Below are 22,003 nucleotides of genomic sequence, written 5' to 3'. Positions count from 1 at the left end.
TATATATATATATATATATATATATATATATATATATATATATATATATATATATATACACACATACAAACACATATTTGTGTATATATAAGTATAGATATAAATGATGTTTATTTATAAATCTCATTATTTCATCGTAAAATTTCCCTTTCCATTGTCATTAGATAAAAGGCAGAAAGAAGAACGAGAGAGAGAGAAAAGAGAGAGATAGAGAGAGACTCCTTCTCTCTCCCGTCTCCATGGAATATTTGACATGACTTGAGGACAGCTGAAACACTCGCCCCAACCGTGAATTCTTCCGCTGCCCCCTTGTGAGATGTGAATACATTTCTTTCACCCGAAGTCATGGTATTCGGTACCGCCGTCAACCTGTTGGCCAGTAGTCATCTGGAAGATGCCTCCGAGAGTATGTTTTGTTAACATGCCAGGCCTTTATCTCCCGTTCTTTGAGCGGTTAAACGTCAGGCAGCTTCCGTACCTCTAATATATATATATATATATATATATTAATATATATATATATATATGATATATATATTTTTTTTTATTTATTATTTATAATTTATTTTTATATATATATATATATAGATTATATATATATATAGAATTTATTATTTTATATTTTTTATATATATATATATATATATCATGTGTGTGTGTGTGTATAAATTATTTTTAGGTGGATTTATAGGACAATATGGATGACCTTTTCTATTTTTAGTGACCATAGTTCGTTTATTTTCGTTTAGTTTGTGCGCTGATATGCCCTGAAAGTTACCGTAATTAATTTGTTTTGGCGCAGTTTTTTAATTTTATTGTTTGGACGACCTGGCAGACTTTTAGTTAAGCTTAAGTTGTAAACAGTCCTTAACAGCTTCGCACCGACCCTTTTATTTCTTAAAGGTAAATAACTTTTTCAAATCGATTTTCGTCGAAGGCTTGTCGTATAAGAAAATTTAACATTCGATAATATTCACTGAATATTGAATTCCATATTCGTGGGAAAAAAAAAATTGAAAGCTTTGCCATTAGGGATGGTATATGGCAGTTGCTTGCATTTTAATATGTTCGACTGTTTCCTTGAGTACAGAGGATAAAGATGAAGAAGGGAAAATAGCAGTTGTAAGTAATAATCGGTTTTGTTTAGAATAAAGAGATTTTTTACAACCTTTATATCTTATCCACCTTTTTATATATTTTGTTTATACAGAGTATTTTTTTATGTTAGATGACGGTTGTATATATTGCTTTGTTTATACAGAGTATTTATTTTTTTGGTAGATGGTGGATAATGTTTAAACATGTATAAACGGATATAACTCTTTGTACTTAATGATTTAACCGCTTAACGTTTCAACAGTGAGTGCATGTATGATGGTCTATGCATGATGGTATATCACTAATCTTATCCTTGATAATTTTAGACTTTCAGATGTTATCCACAAATAGCCTAGCATGGTTTATATATTTATCACGTTCCTAACTTTCGTGATTCAGTTATATATATATATATATATATATATATATATATATATATATACATATATATATATATTTATATATATATATATATATATATATATATATATATATATATGTGTGTTGTGTGTGTGTGTGTGTGTGTGTGTGTGTGTGTGTGTGTAGGTGCCAGCTTGGTAAGTACGAGTGTGGGTCCGCGAATCCCTTGACAGTACCTCCAAAAGAAATGCAAGTTGTTATCCTTAACCTCCTTAATGGAACGTTATCGCAGCGATGGTATCAAGCCCAATTTGTCTCGAGTGAATATCTTCCTTTCCCCCTTAGAGACATATCGTCCCGAAATGGGACTCGTGCAATCTCCTGCAGCAGGGGGTCGCCCTTTGGCCACACCAAGAGGCCATTGCGTATAAAGAGGTAGGCGGATATCCCGAACTCCATCTTGGGACTTTCAATATCTGCAGGAGTTAAGTCAGTCAATGGAGACCGAGCGCCGTTTTATATCGGGTGGATGACGTCACAAATGTCTCTCCCAAAAAAAAATAAATGTTGCTACTGTGACTGATAGATCTTTGAGAAGGAGGAAACCAACGATAGTTGTATGAAGAACATGGAAATAACAGTGCATAGGAAAGCATTAACATAAGTTGACTATACTATGCCGTACTCCCAAGCTCTTCCCCATGAATGTAATAAGATGACGACTTTCCAAGATACTTTGATGTTTCTGAATGAAGTCCTGCGTTGCTCGATTGATTGCTTGTTCTTAGGAATTCACTTCGCTGTTTACCTTCCTTTTTTAATTCTTGCGGATTTTCTTTGCTTAAAAAACTTATAAGTCTAAATGAAGGAGTGGAAACTCTTGGTGTTGCGTCTTACCAGTAAGTCTATTATGTGTGTGTGTATTATATAATATAATATATATAAATATATATATATATATATATATATATATATATATATATATATAAATTTTAAGAGTTGGTACACTTTCTTGCATTATAATAGATAATAAGTAGCTAGTTTTAGTTTTCTGTCATTTTTTTTTTTTTTTTTTTTTTTTTTGCTGCTTGGTTAGCACTGCTTGAATATACAGTTGGACCTAAAAGAAACCTTTGTCATTGAGAATTTGATGTCATTATTTTCTAGGAAATAAACAGTACAACGGCTGGAGTTCTACTTGCAAATTTATTGTCCAGCATATTTCTTGCCTGCTTTTTTTTCCATGACAGATTTATGCTGCTTTTATGATGGTGAATATTTTCAGTTGAATATCCGTACTGCACTGATCCAAACACTGTGCCTATTGAATTTTCTCTCTCTCTCTCTCTCTCTCTCTCTCTCTCTCTCTCTCTCTCTCTCTCTCTCTCTGAGGCCACTGGCGTGCGACAAAGTAGGACAGTACATTTGTAGTGTTTGGCGTTTGTGGCCAGCGGGATGTCTGGGCAGAGGCCTATTGAGATTTGAAAAGACCTTTGAATAGGCCTCCCTCTTGGAATCGCACTACTGCTATCTCTTCGTGCCTTTCTTAATTGTGACTTATGTTCCGTATCTAATTGACATTCGCGTTCTGTCTGGGACTCGCGGTGGTCCGCCGCTGTCACTGTTGAAGAACGAAAGGTTCTGACAGCAGACTCGAAGCCTGGTTGGTGATCTCGTATGTGATGAAACTGCACTCCCGAATGGTTTAGGTATTGTCATATTTTGGCAGATTTTTTCCCTTCCGAAGACTTACGGTCAGGGAGGGCCTTTGCGGTTGGTCAGATAGGAAGAGGCGAGTGGAAGTGTGACGCATTAGACTGTATGGCTTTCATACACACAAAACTAGTATTAATATTTTCATTCATTCATTCATTCGTCCTCTGTGACAGTTGTGAATGTTGCGTTCTTTATTGTTTCTCAGATTTGATAAGCATGTTTAATGTATATTCATACTAATGACAAAGTTTGCGAACCCTTTGGGAGTGACACTTGTGATCACAAGGATAACTTCGCCTTGTACTCATAATCTTTTTTAATACAGTAATGTCTACGAGTATCTTCGTTAACGTATGATTTGTGTTCTCACAGCAATAAATAATCGTCAAATTTCAAATGTTTGGCAAAATGAGTAAGCTAATATGTTGTAGATAGATAAATTCTTTGACGAAAGCAGAACTTTTATAATACCTTCTAACGCTAAAGAAAATTTATGTTTACACCCGCTCTTTCTATAACTGACAAGGAGCACTAAAGGAAAAAAAAAGCACACACACAAAAAGGACAGATATCGTACCTGGTCCCAAGCCTTGGACACGATCTCCACCGGAGCATAACGGGTAATTCGATCTCTTTTTGCCTGGTCGCTGAGAAGAAGAAGAAAATTATAATAAGTCAGCTTGAGAGAGTTTCCACATCATTTCAGTTCAAAATGGCTTTTTTTTTTTTTTTTTTTTTTTTTTTTTTTTTTTAAGCTGTTCTGTTAGTCTGCTTAAAGCAGACATTCAGGTTTCCTCGCAAGTTCTTGTTCATTGATTATTCTCACGACAACTTCCTCTCCACCCCTTCCTTCCCCTCCTTCCCTGTCCCTCCCCACTTCCCCGTTTTGGATTACTATCACTCCATCTCTGTTAGGGGTATTAAGCCTTAATGGAATTTTTTTTTCTTTTTTTTTTAATATTTCCCGTGCAGGTAATGTCCATTAACTTTTTCTGTCTTAAAGGTATCGTTGCTTCACCATTTCCAGTCATTTCAGAATTATTTCATTATACCCTATAAATAAATTAAGATAATTTAATATTTTAAGTCTGGATTTTCGAACAATGGATTGCGTATGGATTTTATGTGCTATAGGTATGATACATCCTTGTAAAAATAAAAGCAAAAAACCTTCGTAACTGGACCTTCGACCAGCATCAGCGTTGTCAGTAAGGTGATCATTATTCCTCAGGGGTATTATTCCTCATTAAAGCGTCATCCTGTGTCCATTAGGGATAGATAAGATTTGCATCTATCTGGAAAGAAAAAAAAACACAATGAGATTTTGGATTCAAAGCCTCACAATTTCTACTTGAAAATACGTCTGTATGAAGGGTATTAGCGCTCTCTCTCTCTCTCTCTCTCTCTCTCTCTCTCTCTCTCTCTCTCTCTCTCTCTCCTTTTCATGTCGTCTGCGACCTTCTGCTGTTCATTTCCGTACAAATGCAGTCAAGTGGAGGTAGCGGGATCTTTGGCTTTTCCATTCTTAAACAGATTTACAAAATATATATACACAGGTATATATATATAATATATATATATATATATATATATATATATTATATAATTTTATATATGCGTATATTTCCATCTTTAATGATGCATCATCCAAATAATTGTGGTGTTTCGATTGCAATTGAAATTACTGTATAACACGCAGATACATACATACATACATGAATATATAAAATATTAATATATATATATATATATATATATATATATATATATATATATATATCACATATATAATAAATCAATTATATACATAATATGTATTTATATATTATATATATAAAGACAAAAAATCCAGGAAGGAAAGTGGAAACAATGAGTACCGCTGCGAGGCCTTTCGATTCTTCTCTTCCTTTACTAAGCAGACGAGAAGTCGAATGGCCTCGCAGCGGCACTCCATTGTTCACTTTCCTTCGTGGATTTCGTTTTTATTTATACATGTACACACACACACACACACACACACACATATACATATATATATATATATACGTATATATATATATATATATATATATATATATATATTATATATATATATATATATATATGTGTGTGTGTATGTATGTATGTATGTATGTATGTATATTTCACGTATGTGATGCCAGGCATGAATAATTAAATATACGAAAACACAGGGAGATAGAAATTTGCATATCATCACTTCCCAGTATCAAAGAAAGAAGAAGGTAAAGATAATAACCGAAAGGAAATTGATCAGATAGGAAAATTCATCAAAATCTTATGAGTTTCGGCTCGTATTTTTTTCCTTTTTTTTTTTATTCTTCCTTCCGTCTTCAGTTATGACTCAGGCGTGAATTGATGCAATGATCCGTGAACGAGAGATCTCGGAAGCCGAGATGGAAGTTCCCAGAAAGCTTTCAATTCGATCTTAGTGATTAAAGAACTTTTGACCTTTTTGCAAGTGGGTTATACTTGACTATAAACGCTATCGGTAAACAAACACTTTGTCTGTTTGTTCCTTTTGAATGTATTTGGCAATCCCGGAGGTTCTGTTTTATTGTTCATAATTGAATTTCATATTTTTTAGTTCTTATCGTAGCATGTCAGCCTTATTGTTCATAATTTAATGTTTTTCAGTTATTATCGTAGCATATCATCATATCAGCCAGATTACCATATAAAATTCATGCTTGTTGAAGGTTGATTGGGTTTCAAGTTTATTAGTTGGTTCTGTAATAGAATATAAGAAGATTTACGATATAATAGACAAGAATTCTTTCTGTGTATCTCATATGATTCTTCATTCCTTAATTTTAATAGAAGGAAAATTTCAATTTCAGTTTAATAACGCTTTCTTAAATATGTAATATACAAGAACCCTAAAAAGAAGAGCATTGAATTCGTATTGGTCAGAATGGTAAACTATTGATTTTCTCGAAAAATTCTTGTTATCCTCTTCATAAATGGAATAAATACCAAGAACTGTTTCAAATATTTATTTTGTAGGCAGACTGCCTCACGGAGTGTTCCTGTTTCTCCCTCGCCTTAGAAGGTGTTTCGGCAAGAGGAAGGATTATCTTGTCTCATTGGCCATAACTTCTAGTAGTTCACATTCCTTGATATATCTGTTGCTTAATTGGTCTAAGGTAGGGAAGGTCGCTTGCCACAAACTTTTCCTTCAGTTCGTCCAGATCAACAAGAGAAGACATTTCATCAAAGATAAGGATTCATATGGGATTTAAATATATACAAACCGAGAGCTATGGCACATTTTGTAAGGACCCATTCAGCCCCACCCTTGCCCCAAACCCAGATGTCTGATGTTGCTTTGAGAGATGGGAGAGGCCGATTTTTTTTGTATCTTCTATTACATGTCTTTGTATCCATTCCATTCCCTCTGATGAAGGAAACAGAATTTGCTGAAAAGCTCGCGCGTTTGTTGTAAGTCTTACCTGAGCAGCAGAGTTCTACTTTTTGAGATTATTTTTATATACTGCATTATTTTATTATTATTATTATTATTATTATTTACACGAAAGATCGACTTTTTAGTAACTTTTGATCAGATAGGAGACCCAACAATTAGCAGTAGGTTCTTTGACAGTAATAATACCTTGGAGAGAGAGAGAGAGAGAGAGAGAGAGAGAGAAGAGAGTAGGATGAGGAGGAAGAGGACAGAAGGACGAGAGAGACGAGAGAGAGAGAGAGAGAGAGAGAGAGAGAGAGAGAGAGCGAGAGAGAGAGAGAAAGAGAGAGAGAGAGAGAGAAGGGAGGAGAGAAGAGAGAGAGAGAGAGAGAGCGGTGGGGGTGAATATCGGCAGTATGATAGTACGTTTTTCTTCAACATTTGGTCTTGAGTTTATAAAAAAGAAAAATTCAGAGAAATGATATACGTGAGTCTGTCTTCTCTGCCGTAGCCCTGATATATTTTTTTTTATCCAATTGAAGGTAAATATTGCTGAATTCGGAATTACAAACATACCAACCCATTCTTGAATGTTATTGACAGTAGAATTATTCTGTATCTTACGTTGTATAATGAGCATTTATAAACACTGAATGTGGCTTGTGAAATAGTCTGGCTATTTAGACAAACTAATATTTTTGAAATAGAGAGATTAATATCAGTTTCTTGCTGGAATACTGATGCTGTATTCTGCCATTTTTTTCTTACAGGAATTCTTTTTTTTGTCAAGGAATTCTTGGTGTATAGAAAGGATTAATATTTTATACCAGACTGTTTTCAATATGTATTTTTTTTCATTCGGGCTCTGAAAAATTGTAACTTTTTATGTATTAATTCATGAGTTTCAGACTAGAAATAATCAATACGTATTCACTTTAATCGAGCTACATTTGTATGACCTTATTATGAAGGATGTTGGTGTGGAAGCAAGTGCATAAGGCCTCGCCGAAAGGGAGTTGACGGTGGTGTGGGCAGGGCACTTTCGGGGGCATGGAAGTTGCATATCGTGCCAATCAAGTAATGGTATTACCTCCTTGCACCGCAATGCAGTCTCGTTAATATTTAGCAATCGATGCAAAGCTGCTTCTGAATATAGGCTTTATTAAGATATTGTTTTAAAATATTTATAGTGAATGACTTTTATTAAAGGAAAAGATTTATTGTTTTAAAATATTTATAGTGAATGACTTTCATTAAAGGAAAAGATTTATAAAGAGCCAGAAAGGTTATATTTAGCATACTGTCCAGGCATACGTAAGCTTTTAGCGAGTCGCAGTTACACAAGCTGGTGGGTCGGAGTTATACAAGCCTAGTGCAGTGCGCATTCTGCCATGCGCAGCAGGTTATATACCCAGAGAGAGAGAGAGAGAGAGAGAGAGAGAGAGAGAGAGAGAGGGAAGATAAAATTCTGGGTATCCTTTGAAATAGAGGCCCAATGAGGCCAGTGGGTATACAGCAAAGTTACGAAAGCTCTCAATTCCTCATAACTCTTCAGATTTCCGTTTTGGTTTAATACCAATGAAAGAAGGAAAGAGTAAATATGAAATTTTATTTGCCTTTTATTACAAGGTACTAAAATAATTTGACTTTGGATACCAACTTCCGTTTGTGCTTATTTGAAGAATATTATATATATATATATATATATATATATATATATATATATATATATATATATAATGTGTGTGTGTATATCTAATTATCATAATTAGTAACATATAATAATATATTATAGTATATTGGGTATATTGTAAATAATTACCTCGTGCAAGAAATATATAATTTTCTAGTTTCTTTCATTTTACGTGCTGGTATGCAACAGTTATTCTGATTTTGCTATTGTGTATATAAAATATCATTCATATATGCACATAAAACTTTTTGATATATTTTCTTGAAGATCGGATTGATCATTTCTCTTTGCACTCCTTATATATAAACTAAAAGCAGAAGAAAGTCACTTATTATGTTTTGAAGCAAGTGGAGAAAATTTCAATGAACAGTAATGTATTTATATTTTAGTCATAGTATAAAAAGAGGTCACTTGCAGAGAATAAAAATATAAACTATTTGAATGTATACCGAGACATTTTTTTTCTACTAATGAATAATTTGAAACTAGGAAATGGAATTTACGGTTAATTTCCAGTTAGGATATAAAAACTGTTTACATATGAAAAAGAGAAAAGATAGATATTTCCATCTCGTTCTGAAGTTCAGTCTCCTAGGCAATGCGTCTGTCTAATAAGGATTTTATGGGGTCTTGCATACATCACTTCGACACCATTTCGGTCAAAGAGCTATAAATGTAGCTTAGTAAATCGTTCTGATAGAATGATAGGGAAGGGTTGAATGAGGTCAGACCTTCTACCGAGGCCTGAAAACTGACCAGGTTTTAAAGTTTGGTCTCTAATTGCAAAAAACAAAACTATATTTATTTCTTATTTTTAGATAGGCTATTCTAGTGCAAATCTAACCCGTCCAGAGAGAAAGTCAGACCTTCTAGCAAGGGGTGAAAAGCTGGCCAGGTTTCAAAATGTGGTCTCTAGTTGCAAAAAGAACAAATATGCTACTTCCATTCAGCTATATATTTTATTTTTTATTTTTTAGATAAAATGTTGTGCAAATATTTCCTTTAGGTCAACAGGTTAAGTGAAAAGGTTACTATATTCAAGATTTTTAGGATAATGAAAGTCCTTGTACATATCACAGAGAGTGCGTGAAGGTACAGCGTATATAATCATGGGTATCTGCATCATTTGTATTTAGATATATGCAACTTGAATAGTGTTTAGGGTGAGTCAGTGAAATAAATAAATTAGATCATCATGTGTGTGGGTGTGTGTGTGTGTGTGTGTGTTGAGCAAAATTCAGTTCAAGATAATTATAGAGCCAGTCATATATATGTATCATCGAAGTAATTATAAATATCGCTTAAAGCGTTGGTAAGCCATAAGATGAGATTGACCGGGAGGTGTTCATTTCTCTCTCTCTCTCTCTCTCTCTCTCTCTCTCTCTCTCTCTCTCTCTCTCTCTCTCTCTCACACACACATACAGTTCATATGATATTATAAACATCGTTATCAAAAGTATAAAGAATGCTGTGAGAGAGAGAGAGAGAGAGAGAGAGAGAGAGAGAGAGAGAGAGAGAGAGAGAGAGAGAGAAGAGAAGAAGGAGACAGAGAAAAGAATAAAAGCAACTTGCAAGCCAGACCTGTGATGTTCAAAGAGATCTGCCATTATTTATCTTGCCTATAAAAAGTCTGTCGCAAATCGAACATTGCCAGTGTCGACTCCACATCAAGCAAGGTATTCTATGCCTCAGAAGACACTGATGATAGCATAAAGGAAACATTTACAGCCACTCATCATGTCAGGACGAAATGTCAATGCATGCGGCAGATGTATTTCGAGCTCCTTAATTTTAAGTTGCAACAGGAATACTTCATATTAAAGATTACTCGTATCAGCATGACTCCTGAAATGGAGAAACAAATCCACAGTGGCGTATGGGTGCTCGAGATTGAAAAGGGGAACAGATATCCGAAAGATCTGTATAGATTTATTGTTGAATATATTTGTACCCATACATGACTGTGGATTTCTCTCCAATACCTTATATATTACTTCTGAATTCTAATACTATTTGTAACAAGTATCAACTTATGTCAACATCAGTCTGGAGAATGTCTTCCCTGCTTGTTCAATAACGGATATTGGAAAGAAGCCAAAACCTCAATAATTCATTTCTGAGAAGCCCAGTGCCTGGAATTATTCTCCGAAATCTTAAAGATGACTTAGGAAATCTTGAAAACGGGAGACCTGGTTGTGTAACTACCAGGAATAAGACATCTGGAAGGTACGTGATTTTATATGTTTATTAAGGAGAAATATTTGATCTTAAATCAAGTACCATAGAGGCTACCGTAAAAGTACGAGCCACGTGATGACAGCTCCACGGGTTACAGAAGGACATGAAGAACACCTCAGGTGAATAAGAAGAAGATCAGTAGTAAACAGCGGAGTAAGCAAGACCGCGTAACGGCTGCCAAACTAAACAAACCTCCTGTCGGCATTTACGTGATCTGAGGCCGGGCAGAAGGGAGTCTTGCTTGCTCATCTGTGGGCCTCTATGAGCTTAAAGGACTCTTCGTTACCTACCTGTTGGTGGAAATTGACGAGCAAGGCCCATAGACTGACCTTGTTTATTTGAGAATAAATATTTCTTTGGGAAATTCTTCCTTACAAATGGGTGTTACATACTATTACTACTTCAAAAACTAAGTGGTACTCGTTGATATTACCCTCAAATCCATACAATTCCATAAGATCCCATGGTCTTAGTAAAGTTCATTATGACAGTCTTTGTTTTCGTGCTGTCCGAAGAAGATATGTGTTTGTGTTAGCGAAATCTCCCAAAAGGAAGATCAGATTATGGCGAAACTGGCTGAAGGTATTCCTTTGGTGACCCGTTCAGCTAATTAACTTTAGTGGATATCCTAAGCAAAGAAAATTGAAGGACAAATATACATATATATATAATATATATATACTTATATATATATAGTATATATCTATATATATATATATTACTATATAGTATATTATATATATATATATTTATATATATATATTATATATATTTATATATATTATTTAATATAATATATATTTATAGTAGATATATAATTATTATTTAATATATTTTATTTATAACTATATATATATACCACATATATTATAATATATATATAGATAATATACTATATATAATATATATATATATATATATATATATATATATATATACACATATTTATATACATCTATAGTATCTATGTTTCATTTAATTATTTTACCTCGGATATATATTTTTCTCTGTTTCTCTTTTCATCGTTTTACCTGATAGCCATTTTCCTCCCTCATGAATTGGGCCAAATCTCCTCAAAACCGGTTATCTTTTTTTTTAAACTGGCCTACGCACATACTTGATAACAAATATCCTATGTTCTTCGGTGTTAGAATTAGCATAGCAATTCAGTCCCAAGCTGTCACTGAAATGAAGTCATTTCTTTTCTGTTGAGTAGCATTGGCAGAGGTGTGTTCTGCTCTAAGTACAACATTTGGCCGTATTTTGTCTTGAATGAAGGTGACTAATCTCATACTTTCTTCTATTTCAGGCGACAGCTTCATCGACAAATTACAAGGTAAAGTAAGAAGTCTAAATATATTTTTGTAGACATTTGGTTGTGGCGGCAATTTCTTGTTCATTTAATTTTTCCTAGAAAGAAAATTTCGCCTAATCAAGAATAAATTTTGCAAAAAATAAGTTTCCTTTGGAAATTACTATATGGGTTTTGAAAAGCGTTGCTGGTCAACGCATAGCATTTCATATAGGTTATTTGATTTTGCTTCATATATAATCGATATCTTTCCCTATTGTTCTTGCGTATCTTTCTGTCGCTTAGGGAATGAAGCATTTTATATATATATATATATATATATATATATATATATATATATATAATATATATATATATATATATATATGGGTGTGTGTGTGTCCTTTTAATGAAGACCTTCAAGCTTTTCAATAGCTCTGGCTAAAGTTTACTATTGTTGCTCGTGAATTATATACTTTACATTTAGACTTAGCTGGTTGCAGGTTTTGATAGGCTGAAAAAGAAAAGGAAAGAATTTAGTAAGCTTACCGTCGTGATTTACATTCGCACCTATCACAGTGTTGTTCTTTATACCTCTTCGCCAAAAATACTAGTAGAAGATGAAATAAGCAAACAAAACGATGAAGAATGAGAAACTCGCGTGTTTGGAATGCTAAGAAGCATGTGTGGTATAGTACCAATTATGGACTGTCATGTGTGTAATTAAGTTCTCTTGTGGGAGCATCGCCACCTTTGGGGGGGGAACTGATACATTTTTAAGTGGGTGCAGTCACCCAACCCCCTCCCCTCCTCAAAGCCACTCCACTAGCCCATCCCCAATGCCCTATCCCCCTGCCGTTCTCATCCCCTCTTACCTTTACCCTCCTTTGCATTCACCTCCTCCTCCTCCTCCTCCTCCTCCTCCTCATCCCAATTGAAGGAAGCCTGTGCCACTTGAGAGAGAGACAGATACCGAGGGTGAAGGACCTCTTGCTTGTGCTTGCTTGTAAGTGGCCTCACGGGACGCCCTTGTCGATTTGGAAAGGTACTGGTTCGTTTTAGTTCCCCGTTGGATTAGTGGGTTACGTGCTCGCCTACCGATTCGGTAGTCCCGAGTTCGATTCCCCTCTCTGCCAATGGGAGCCAGAGGAATTTGTTTCTAGTTATTAGGAATTAATTTCTCGATAAATGTGGTTCGGATCCCACAATAAGCTGTAGGTCCCGTTGCTAGGTAACCAATTGGTCCTAGCCACGTCAAAGTATTTAATCCTTCGGGTCAGCCCCAGGAGAGCTGTTAATCCGCTCAGTGGTCTGGTTAAACTAAGATATACTGAACTGGTTCGCTTTGGGTTTGCCGCTTAGCGAATGGTCAAGGCTTGTTCGTCAGTTCGCTGTACCAGGAGTAATACCTGTTTGTTTCGTCTCATTTTTTATTGGATTATTGTTGCTTTCATTCTTAAAAGAGAATATCTCTCATTGTTTTCAAAATGTGTGAGGAAGTCGAGCTGTCTCCTTCCTGCCTTGCTTACAATCATAAACGAAAAGAGAATAATAAAAAAAAAATAGGCAAACATTAGCGCGAAAGACATTAAACGAATGTCCATGACAGTTTAAACATGCGTATTCTGATTAGTCAAGTACTTCACGCTCTTTAATCACTGTTTATTGCATTAATGTTATTGCCTCCTATCTCCTCTCTACTGCATCCTGCACTTGAGTGAAATGGATAGTTCCCTGCTTCCAGTGGCTCGCTGTATCCCATTTCGCTGATACCACTTAATATGTGCATTTGGTAATCACGTCAGTTTTCAGTGTAAGGTTTTTCCGTCTCTTTAATTGTTTTTCGAGATAATTCGTATTATATTCTAGATCCGTGTTACAAGCTTTGTGGTGTTCTTATTAAAAAAAAAAAAAAACAGACATTTTAGTTTCTTAACATGTACGTGTTTACGTAAGTATGCACTTAAAATTGAATTGTGAACTTTTAAAGTTTGTTATTATAGATTCTTACACAGGTAAATTATTTGGTTTTTTATATCAAACAGAATTCTAGTTATTCTGTCTCTTTACAAACAATTTTATTTTTATTAAACGTTAGTATTTTATGTGTTTGCATACTATTAAATCATAAACTGTAGAGTTTGTTATGAATTATTAAGTAAGTAAATTAACTCATCACATCTTTTTTGCAATGTCAAACAGACTCTCTCTCTCTCTCTCTCTCTCTCTCTCTCTCTCTCTCTCTCCTGAAGCATAGGAGAGGTTCAGTTTTTTTGCAATATTAAGCAGAACTAACTCTCTCTCTCTCTCTCTCTCTCTCTCTCTCTCTCTCTCTCTCTCTCTCTCTCTCTGTCCTGAAGCATAGGAGATGTTCAGTTTTTTGCAGTATTAAACAGACTCTCTCTCTCTCTCTCTTTGTCTGTCTGTCTGTCTCTCTCTTTCTCTCTCTGTCCTGAAGCATAGATGTTCAGTTTTTTGCAGTTTTAAAACAGAAACTCTCTCTCTCGCTCTCTCTCTCTCCTCTCTCTCTATCTCTCTTCCTCCCCCCCTCCCGTCCCTCTCCCCCCCCCTCCCCTTCTCTTCCCCTCCTCTCCCCCCCTCTTCCCCATCTCCCCCTCTTCCCTCCCATCTCTCGCTCTCTCTCTCTCTCTCTGTCGTGAAGCCATAGAAGGTATGTTCAGTTTTTTGCAGTATTAAACAGACTCTCTCTCTCTCTCTCTCTCTCTCTCTCTCTCTCTCTCTCTCTCTCCTCACCTCTCTGTCGTGAAGCATAGGGGATGTTCAATTTTGATTTTTCAGTATTTAAACACAACTATCTCTCTCATTCTCTCTCTTAAGTGCGAGCATTCGTCGTTTTCCCTTGTTGCATGTCTTGGGCATTTGAGTCCTGAAGCATATAAGAGATGTTCAGTCACACGTGAAACTGTACCGGCGCCGTCTGTCTCTCTCTCCCTCTTTTTTCTTCTTTTTTTTCCTCGTCCTTCTTTCTTTCTCGGCGGCTTTCGACCACAAAGGACGAACCGAAAGGGAAAGGTTTCTTGTCGTTGGTTCGGTTCTCTTTCACTCGTTGGCTCCCAAGTCATTGATATTCCTCTCCCGGGCGCTTTAGGTAGTCATGCCGCCTTCTCTCTATGCAGCGGTAGGAGTCAATTGCCATCGACTTACGGTCATACAAAAAGAAATAAAAAAGAATGCCGAACGTGCAATGCTCTAGTGAGTCTTCTCTCTCTCTCTCTCTCTCTCTCTCTCTCTCTTACTTGTGTCATCAAATTATGCCATCAAGAAGATTTTCATGCATTTATTATTAATTATAATTATAGTAGAGTCAGTGTTCTATGTGTCACAGTGAAGTTTTGAATGAGGTAAGAAAGTCATCTAAATATTTAATACATATTGTTTATATCTTTACACACACGCATGCATATTATATATATATATATATATATATATATATATATATATATATATATATAATATATATATATATATATATATATATATACTATATTGTATATTATATATATAATATATTGAATTTATATACATGTTACTTAAAGAATTAACAACTGTTATTCCCATGACCATCTTCCCTAAATTTGTTTTCAAAATTACTATTTGCCAGAGACAGTCGAAAAACTCTCCCTGTAATCTTTTAGACTGTGATCACGTCTTTTGTGATTTGTTAGTGATACATCGGCAATTACCGTGAAGAAACAGTGGTAGTAATGAAGAAGACGGACCATCGTTCACATCATATTTACTCATTTTTGCTGTTGTGGGAAGATTCAGATGTTGAATGCAATGTGCATTGACGGGCAAGCGGCGTCAGTTAACCATTACAGTCTATTGTCTTAAGTTTTCAGTGTCGAACGTTTGATAATTCTTTCCTTTTCTTATATATATATATATATATATATATATATATATATATATATATACATATTTATATGGAAAGGAAAGAATTATCTAGCGTTCAACACTGAAAACTTAAGACAATAGAATGTAATGGATAACTGACGCCGTTTACCCATTTTGTAAATATCTATATGTGTGTGTATGTATCTATATGTACACACACACACACATATATATATATATGTGTGTGTGTGTGTGTGTGTGTGTGTGTGTTTGTGTGTGTGTGTGTGTATGTATATATTTGGTAGGGTTTTTTTTTTTTTTGCCAGTTTCAGTTAAGGAAAGTTACTGGCTCCTGGTTCCTGGCTATTTTAAACGAGAGAGAGAGAGAGAGAGAGAGAGAGAGAGAGAGAGAGAGAGACGAAAATTATGAAGATGCCTGCCCCATTTCCCTACATGATAAATTATACTTGAGTTTCTTGACAACTGAAACCGTCTCCCTTTTATAACCGTCACCCCTCCTCTCTCTCTCTCTCTCTCTCTCTCTCTCTCTCTCTCTCTCTCTCTCTCTCTCTCGAAGTTTTCCCCTCTCCTTATGATTCTTCTTTCCATCATCCCTCGTTTTCAGTACATTTAATTTCGACCTTTTTTTTTATATTCACTCTTAAGATATCATTTTTTTCCCGGACTCTGGAAATCTTCCAGCTGTCAAGTGAGAACGGAAAGGAGTCAGAATTTCCTCTTCCATCATTCTATTCCTTTTTGTGAGAGTGGAAATGTGATGGAAATATTGGCTTCTGATTTATTGCCTGTCAAAAAAAAAAAAAAAAAAAAAAAGTGGAGGGGAAAGATAAGGCGTCCATGGTGTCATCGGAAGTTTTTTTTTAAGTGTTATAAAATACACTCCCACATTTCTCCGTATATTTGTTTTATCATAGAATAGTATGCGTAGTAGTGCGCTTATGAATCCCTTTATCAAAATATATTTAGTTATTTACATTCCCGTCGGTGCAATTACTCTGAAAAACTTCCTTTTAAGAAACTACATTTATTATAGCTACTTCTATTAATTGTAATAATGAGCACAGCGTTGAATGCATGGATTGAAAATGGTGTAAGTGAAAAAAACTTTTCATATTTTAAAAGTATATTATCATCCTGTTTGGTAAACCCGTCCGTGCAAAGGTATACGTTAAACTTTGGGAGTATAAATTCTAAGGAATACGGTTGCTTCTGGAAACAGTATTAAATAGTCCTTAAATTCTATGTGAAACATTCCCTATAGGGGATAGTGCCATCAGTGCACCTCACTCGATACTGATTCGGTAGTCCCGAGTTCGATTTCTCGTTCTGCCAACGTTGAGTCAAAGAAATTTAATTTCTCGATATTTTGTGGTTCGGATCCCACAATAAGCTGTAGGTCCCGTTGCTAGGTAACCAATTGGTTCCTAGCCACGTAGAAATATCTCATCCTTCGGGTCAGCTCTAGGAGACCTGTTAATCAGCTCAGTGGTCTGGTTAAACTAAGATATGCTTACTTTACTGTAGGATTTACTTGAGGTTCTTTGCAACGTCTCATCGGTCCCTAGCTGCAACCCCTTTCGTACCTTTTACTGTACCTCCGTTCATAATCTTTCTTCCATCTTGGTATCCACCCTTTCCTGACAATTGTTTCGTAGTGCTACTGCGAGGTTTCCCTCCTGTTACACATATCAAACCTTCTCTAGTCTGTTTTCCTTTCAGTGCTGAGTGACCTCACAGGTCCCAGCGTTAGGCCTTTGGCCTAATTTCTATATTCCTTTCCATTTTATTCCTGTATGAAGCATTGAAGTAAAAAGAAAACCTATATAAGCATTTTCTTATTAGGCGACATTCAAGATAGCTGATTTCTTCCTAAACACTGTATGCTCAATTTACATCTCTCTCTCTCTCTTCTCTCTCTCTCTCTCTCTCTCTCTCTCTCTCTCATACTTTTGTTAATCGAGAATGTAAGCTAGGAACTGGTTAGAATACTTTCAATAGCTTCTGTTGATTTTATGATTAATTACGAGGTATTTTTAAGCTGTAGTTACAGATGGTATATATTTGAACTATACCATTATATATTCACTTATGAATATATAATCTTATATTTATTACGAAAAAAATCTTATATTTATTACGAAAAAAATCTTATATTTATTACGAAGACTCAGATCTACTATATAAGAACTACGAGAAGGAAAGCTGACGATAAGTGGAAATTTGTGAAAGATAAAGCATAGGAAAAGTGATCGAATTTCACGGAAGCTGTTTGAAGCAGTGTTGAGGATAATGGCTTTTTATTGGTTGTTACTCGTTACATACACAGAGGAGGGAATGCAATAATTCACTTTCTTGCCACAAAACTGTAAAAAAAAAAAAAAAAAATTCAAGACGAAACTTCCTGGCAGGATCTCGAATCCTCTCACGAGGACTTGAGAGTCCTTTTCAGCGAAGGTCTTCGACTCCGGAAACGATTCGGAGTAATGACTTTAAAAGTGGTTATTTTGCGAATGTTTCTCCCGTCACGTTGTATTGGGAAATCCTCATTCACTGCTAAACCAACCGCTTAGTGAAAGCTGAGAGCATCTTTTGAAAGCACTTTACTTAACGCCGCCGTTGGAAGTTGTAAGGGCTGCAGCTGGACCGGACACTAATGGCTGGAAAGTTTTAACAGTTGGGGGATTTTCGATAATTTCCTTTCCCCCTCACCGGACGTTTTTCATTTGAAAGCAGATGTTTCGTGAGTCACCCACGCCCGTGTTTGGCTACCGTCTGTGCTGGTCATGCAAATTAATGCATCTCTCTCTCTCTCTCTCTCTCTCTCTCTCTCTCTCTCTCTCTCTCTCTCTCTCTCTGTAGCCTCGTGGCAGAGATTGATGAACCAGTGTTGTATCCTCGAACCATGCGGTGAGAAATTATATAGGCGCTTGTTCTAAAACAAAGTATAAGAGTATAGCGAGAGAGACAGACAGGAAAAATACAACACGCTGTTCTCATTACTCCGTCAAATTGCATACTATCAAAATGAGAGAGCTTACAGCTTCGGAGAGGTAATCCTCACCCCACCGGCGTAAACCCATTCATAATATACTGATATATTTATATTTTAACTGAACGAAGGGTTGGTTTCCTGTTCCCTCTTTATGAATCATTATAATTTCCATGAGTCATGTGACATCAGCAGCTGTGAATTGGCTGATCGCAGCGTCCTTGTACAGAATGTGATTCTATTTTTAGACATCTGTTGAAATGCACTGCTTTTTTTTTTCTTTCCCTATTACCTCATTGTTGCATGAGTAATTTAGCCCCTGCTTTGAAAAGGAGAGCAAAGCAAGCAGACAAGTACGTGTAAACAGACGTAAATGATTTAGTCTGCTTGTCGCTCTCATTACTACCGATACTCTCTCTTACTTTTTATATGTAATTGCTACTGCTGCTACTACTGCTGCAGGTATAGTTAGTATGACCACATATATACGTTCATCATGTTGTTGATGATGATGATAAGGCTTTGAACTAATGAAAGACAACCGACATAAAATTAATCCAGGATTGAAACCACTAAATTACAGTTGGTGTATTCATATGAATGATATATATATATATATATATATATATATATATATATATATATATATATGTATGTATGTATGTATGTGTGTATTTATATGTATGTATATTCATATAAGTGTATTTTTATACATGTTAACAAAAAACAACTATAGCTTACAGGGATTCAGTAAATTAAAGTAGATATTTATACCTATGTATATATATATATATATATATATATATATTATATATATTATATATATATATATATATATATATATATATATATATATATATATATATATATATATAAACAAACATCTACAGTAATCTTCTGGTTTCACTCCCAGTTTAACATTTTATCTGTTTTCTTTCATTAGTTAATGGTCTTATCATTATCAACAACAGCACCAGAAACATCAAGTAAATAGTCAGGCATCCATGTATGCATCATCTATTTAAAGAAGTTATAACCGTTTCGCAGCAATTGACTGCATACAATTATCTCAATCATTGCATCAAATGCGCATGATTATCTTCATCAATAAGATCAACAGTTACGTGGCCCGGAGATAAAATCTCGAGATGAGAGACGTATAGAAATCTTAAGCTGGGAAGGGAAATGGATGCTGGCAGATCAAAGCGCGCCGCGGATGGACTCGAATTCGTCTACCATAATCTGCTGCTTTCATCAGTAACTCGAAGCATCTTTTAGTCAGCGACTGATTTCCATCGCAAGCACGGCGTCGAATTACACTCGCGATTATTATTTTCCATGAGAAGTTTCTTTAATTTTATTTATTTTGGTCGTTTGAGTGCGGCAAGAGTAAGGGAGATAGAGTGAGAGGGTATCAGGTGTTGAAAGCATGGGTAGAGGAAGGACAGGTTTGAGGGGTGGGGGGGGCGGGGAGAAAGGAGGGGCAACCAGTACAAGGGCATACCAGTATCAGATTTATGCCCATTCGAGTGGTCTTCCTCTGGGGCTAATTATGGAAACAATGAAAGTCTGCTCGCCCTGACCCTTGCCCCGTCCTTAAGTGTCATTGTAAGGCACTCTCTCTCTCTCTCTCTCTCTCTCTCTCTCTCTCTCTCGATGAGGTTAAATCTCTCCCTTTCGGAGGAGAACTGTTCTACAAATTCTCTCTCTCTCTCTCTCTCTCTCTCTCTCTCTCTCTCTCTCTCTCTCCAGCCCCCGGAAGTGACACGTACAGATTTTGTTTATGAATTTGAGCGAGTGGACCCTGTAAATGAGCCGGATCGACATAAATTATTATTATTATTATTATTATTATTATTATTATTATTATTATTATTATTACTATTATTTTATTATTATTATTATTATTATTATTATTATTATTATTCTGCTTAAAGCATTAAATTCAAATTTATTTGTAATACCTTTAACCGTTATAAAAATTTAGCGAATTTCCGTGTGTTTTGAGTCGTGTGCATGACTCACACGAATGGCCAGTGGTAAGGGAAGGGAAGCGGCTGGGGCGTATCAGGCTGGCTGGATGGGAAGTGTGGGGTTAGGGGGAGGGGAGGGTTAGGGGGAGGGGAGGGTTAGGGGGAGGGAGGGTTAGGGGGAGGGGACCGATGTGTCTGGGGCTTGCAAGCATATGCAGCAAGTAACGACGTAAAACATTTCACAGTTCGTGTGGGAGGCTGACGTCGCTGTTTTTTCAGTAACATTGAATTAACAAGTATGTTTCATATTTGTATGGTAATTTTTCTTTTTGTGATAATATTAATAATAGTAATGGCGAATGAATCCATAATGGTGTCAGTGTAAATGTATAATAATATTTACATAAAGGCATCTTTCGAGAATTTGCTCGATTGAGAAGGAGAAAAATCGAGCAGAGTTTCAGAAGCTTATATATATATATATATATATATATATATATATATATATATATATATATATATATATATATATATATATATATATATATATATCATTCGAGCTACAAATGTCCTTTCATATCTAATTCGCTGTACCTCGGAATTGATATATTTTCATATAGTACCGGAGGGAAATTTTTTAGTTGCATAATAACTTTCGTCCCTTCATGGGATCCCATGACGGGACGAAATTATTATCAACTAAAAAATTCCCTTTCGGTACATATATGAAATATATCAATTCCGAGGTACAGCGAATTAGATATTAAAGGACATTTGTAGCTCGAATGATTTATATGAATCAAGGTGATGTGATAATTATTCATATATATATATATATATATATATATTATATATATATATATATATATATATATATATATATATATATATATATATAATAATCACAAAATCCACATGCGAAGGTGGGTGAAAACCGGGGCTTTGAACAATTACTTTCGTAATTTATTCCACATTTTCAAGTTCACACTGAATACAAGAGAAATTGACAGAGCTTTATATACAAAAATAGTGTGAACTTGAAAGTGTAGAATAAATTACGAAAGTACTTGTTCAAAGTCCCGGGGTTTTCACTCATCGTCTTACGTGGATTTTATATTCTCAAGCACGTGTTCCTTCTTGCTACATTGGATATATTATATATATATAATATATATATATATATATATATATATGATATATATATATATATATATGTGTGTGTGTGTGTGTGTTGTGTGTGTGTGTGTGTGTGTGAGTGTGTGTGTGTGTGTGAGTGTGTGTGTGTGTGTATTATATATAATTTCCACTGGCACCATTCTGGATTGCTTCCCCATTTTATTGA

General features: G+C 35.3%; 1 protein-coding gene across 4 annotated transcripts in view; it reads left to right on the top strand.

The window, feature by feature from the left end:
* The window catches only part of LOC135207346 (A disintegrin and metalloproteinase with thrombospondin motifs 9-like), a 730,481-nt gene that overhangs the window by 467,459 nt on the left and 241,019 nt on the right, over positions 1–22,003 (top strand). For all 4 annotated transcript variants that reach the window (XM_064239075.1, XM_064239073.1, XM_064239072.1 and 1 more), the window contains exon 4: positions 11,839–11,865. In XM_064239075.1, the coding sequence (XP_064095145.1) occupies positions 11,839–11,865 (27 nt within the window). The remainder of the gene's footprint in view (positions 1–11,838; positions 11,866–22,003) is intronic.

Source organism: Macrobrachium nipponense, chromosome 32 (assembly GCF_015104395.2).
Source record: "Macrobrachium nipponense isolate FS-2020 chromosome 32, ASM1510439v2, whole genome shotgun sequence".
Classification (NCBI taxonomy): domain Eukaryota; kingdom Metazoa; phylum Arthropoda; class Malacostraca; order Decapoda; family Palaemonidae; genus Macrobrachium; species Macrobrachium nipponense.
The sequence above is the reverse complement of the archived record's forward strand: the minus strand, read 5'-3'. Positions and strand labels throughout refer to the sequence as shown.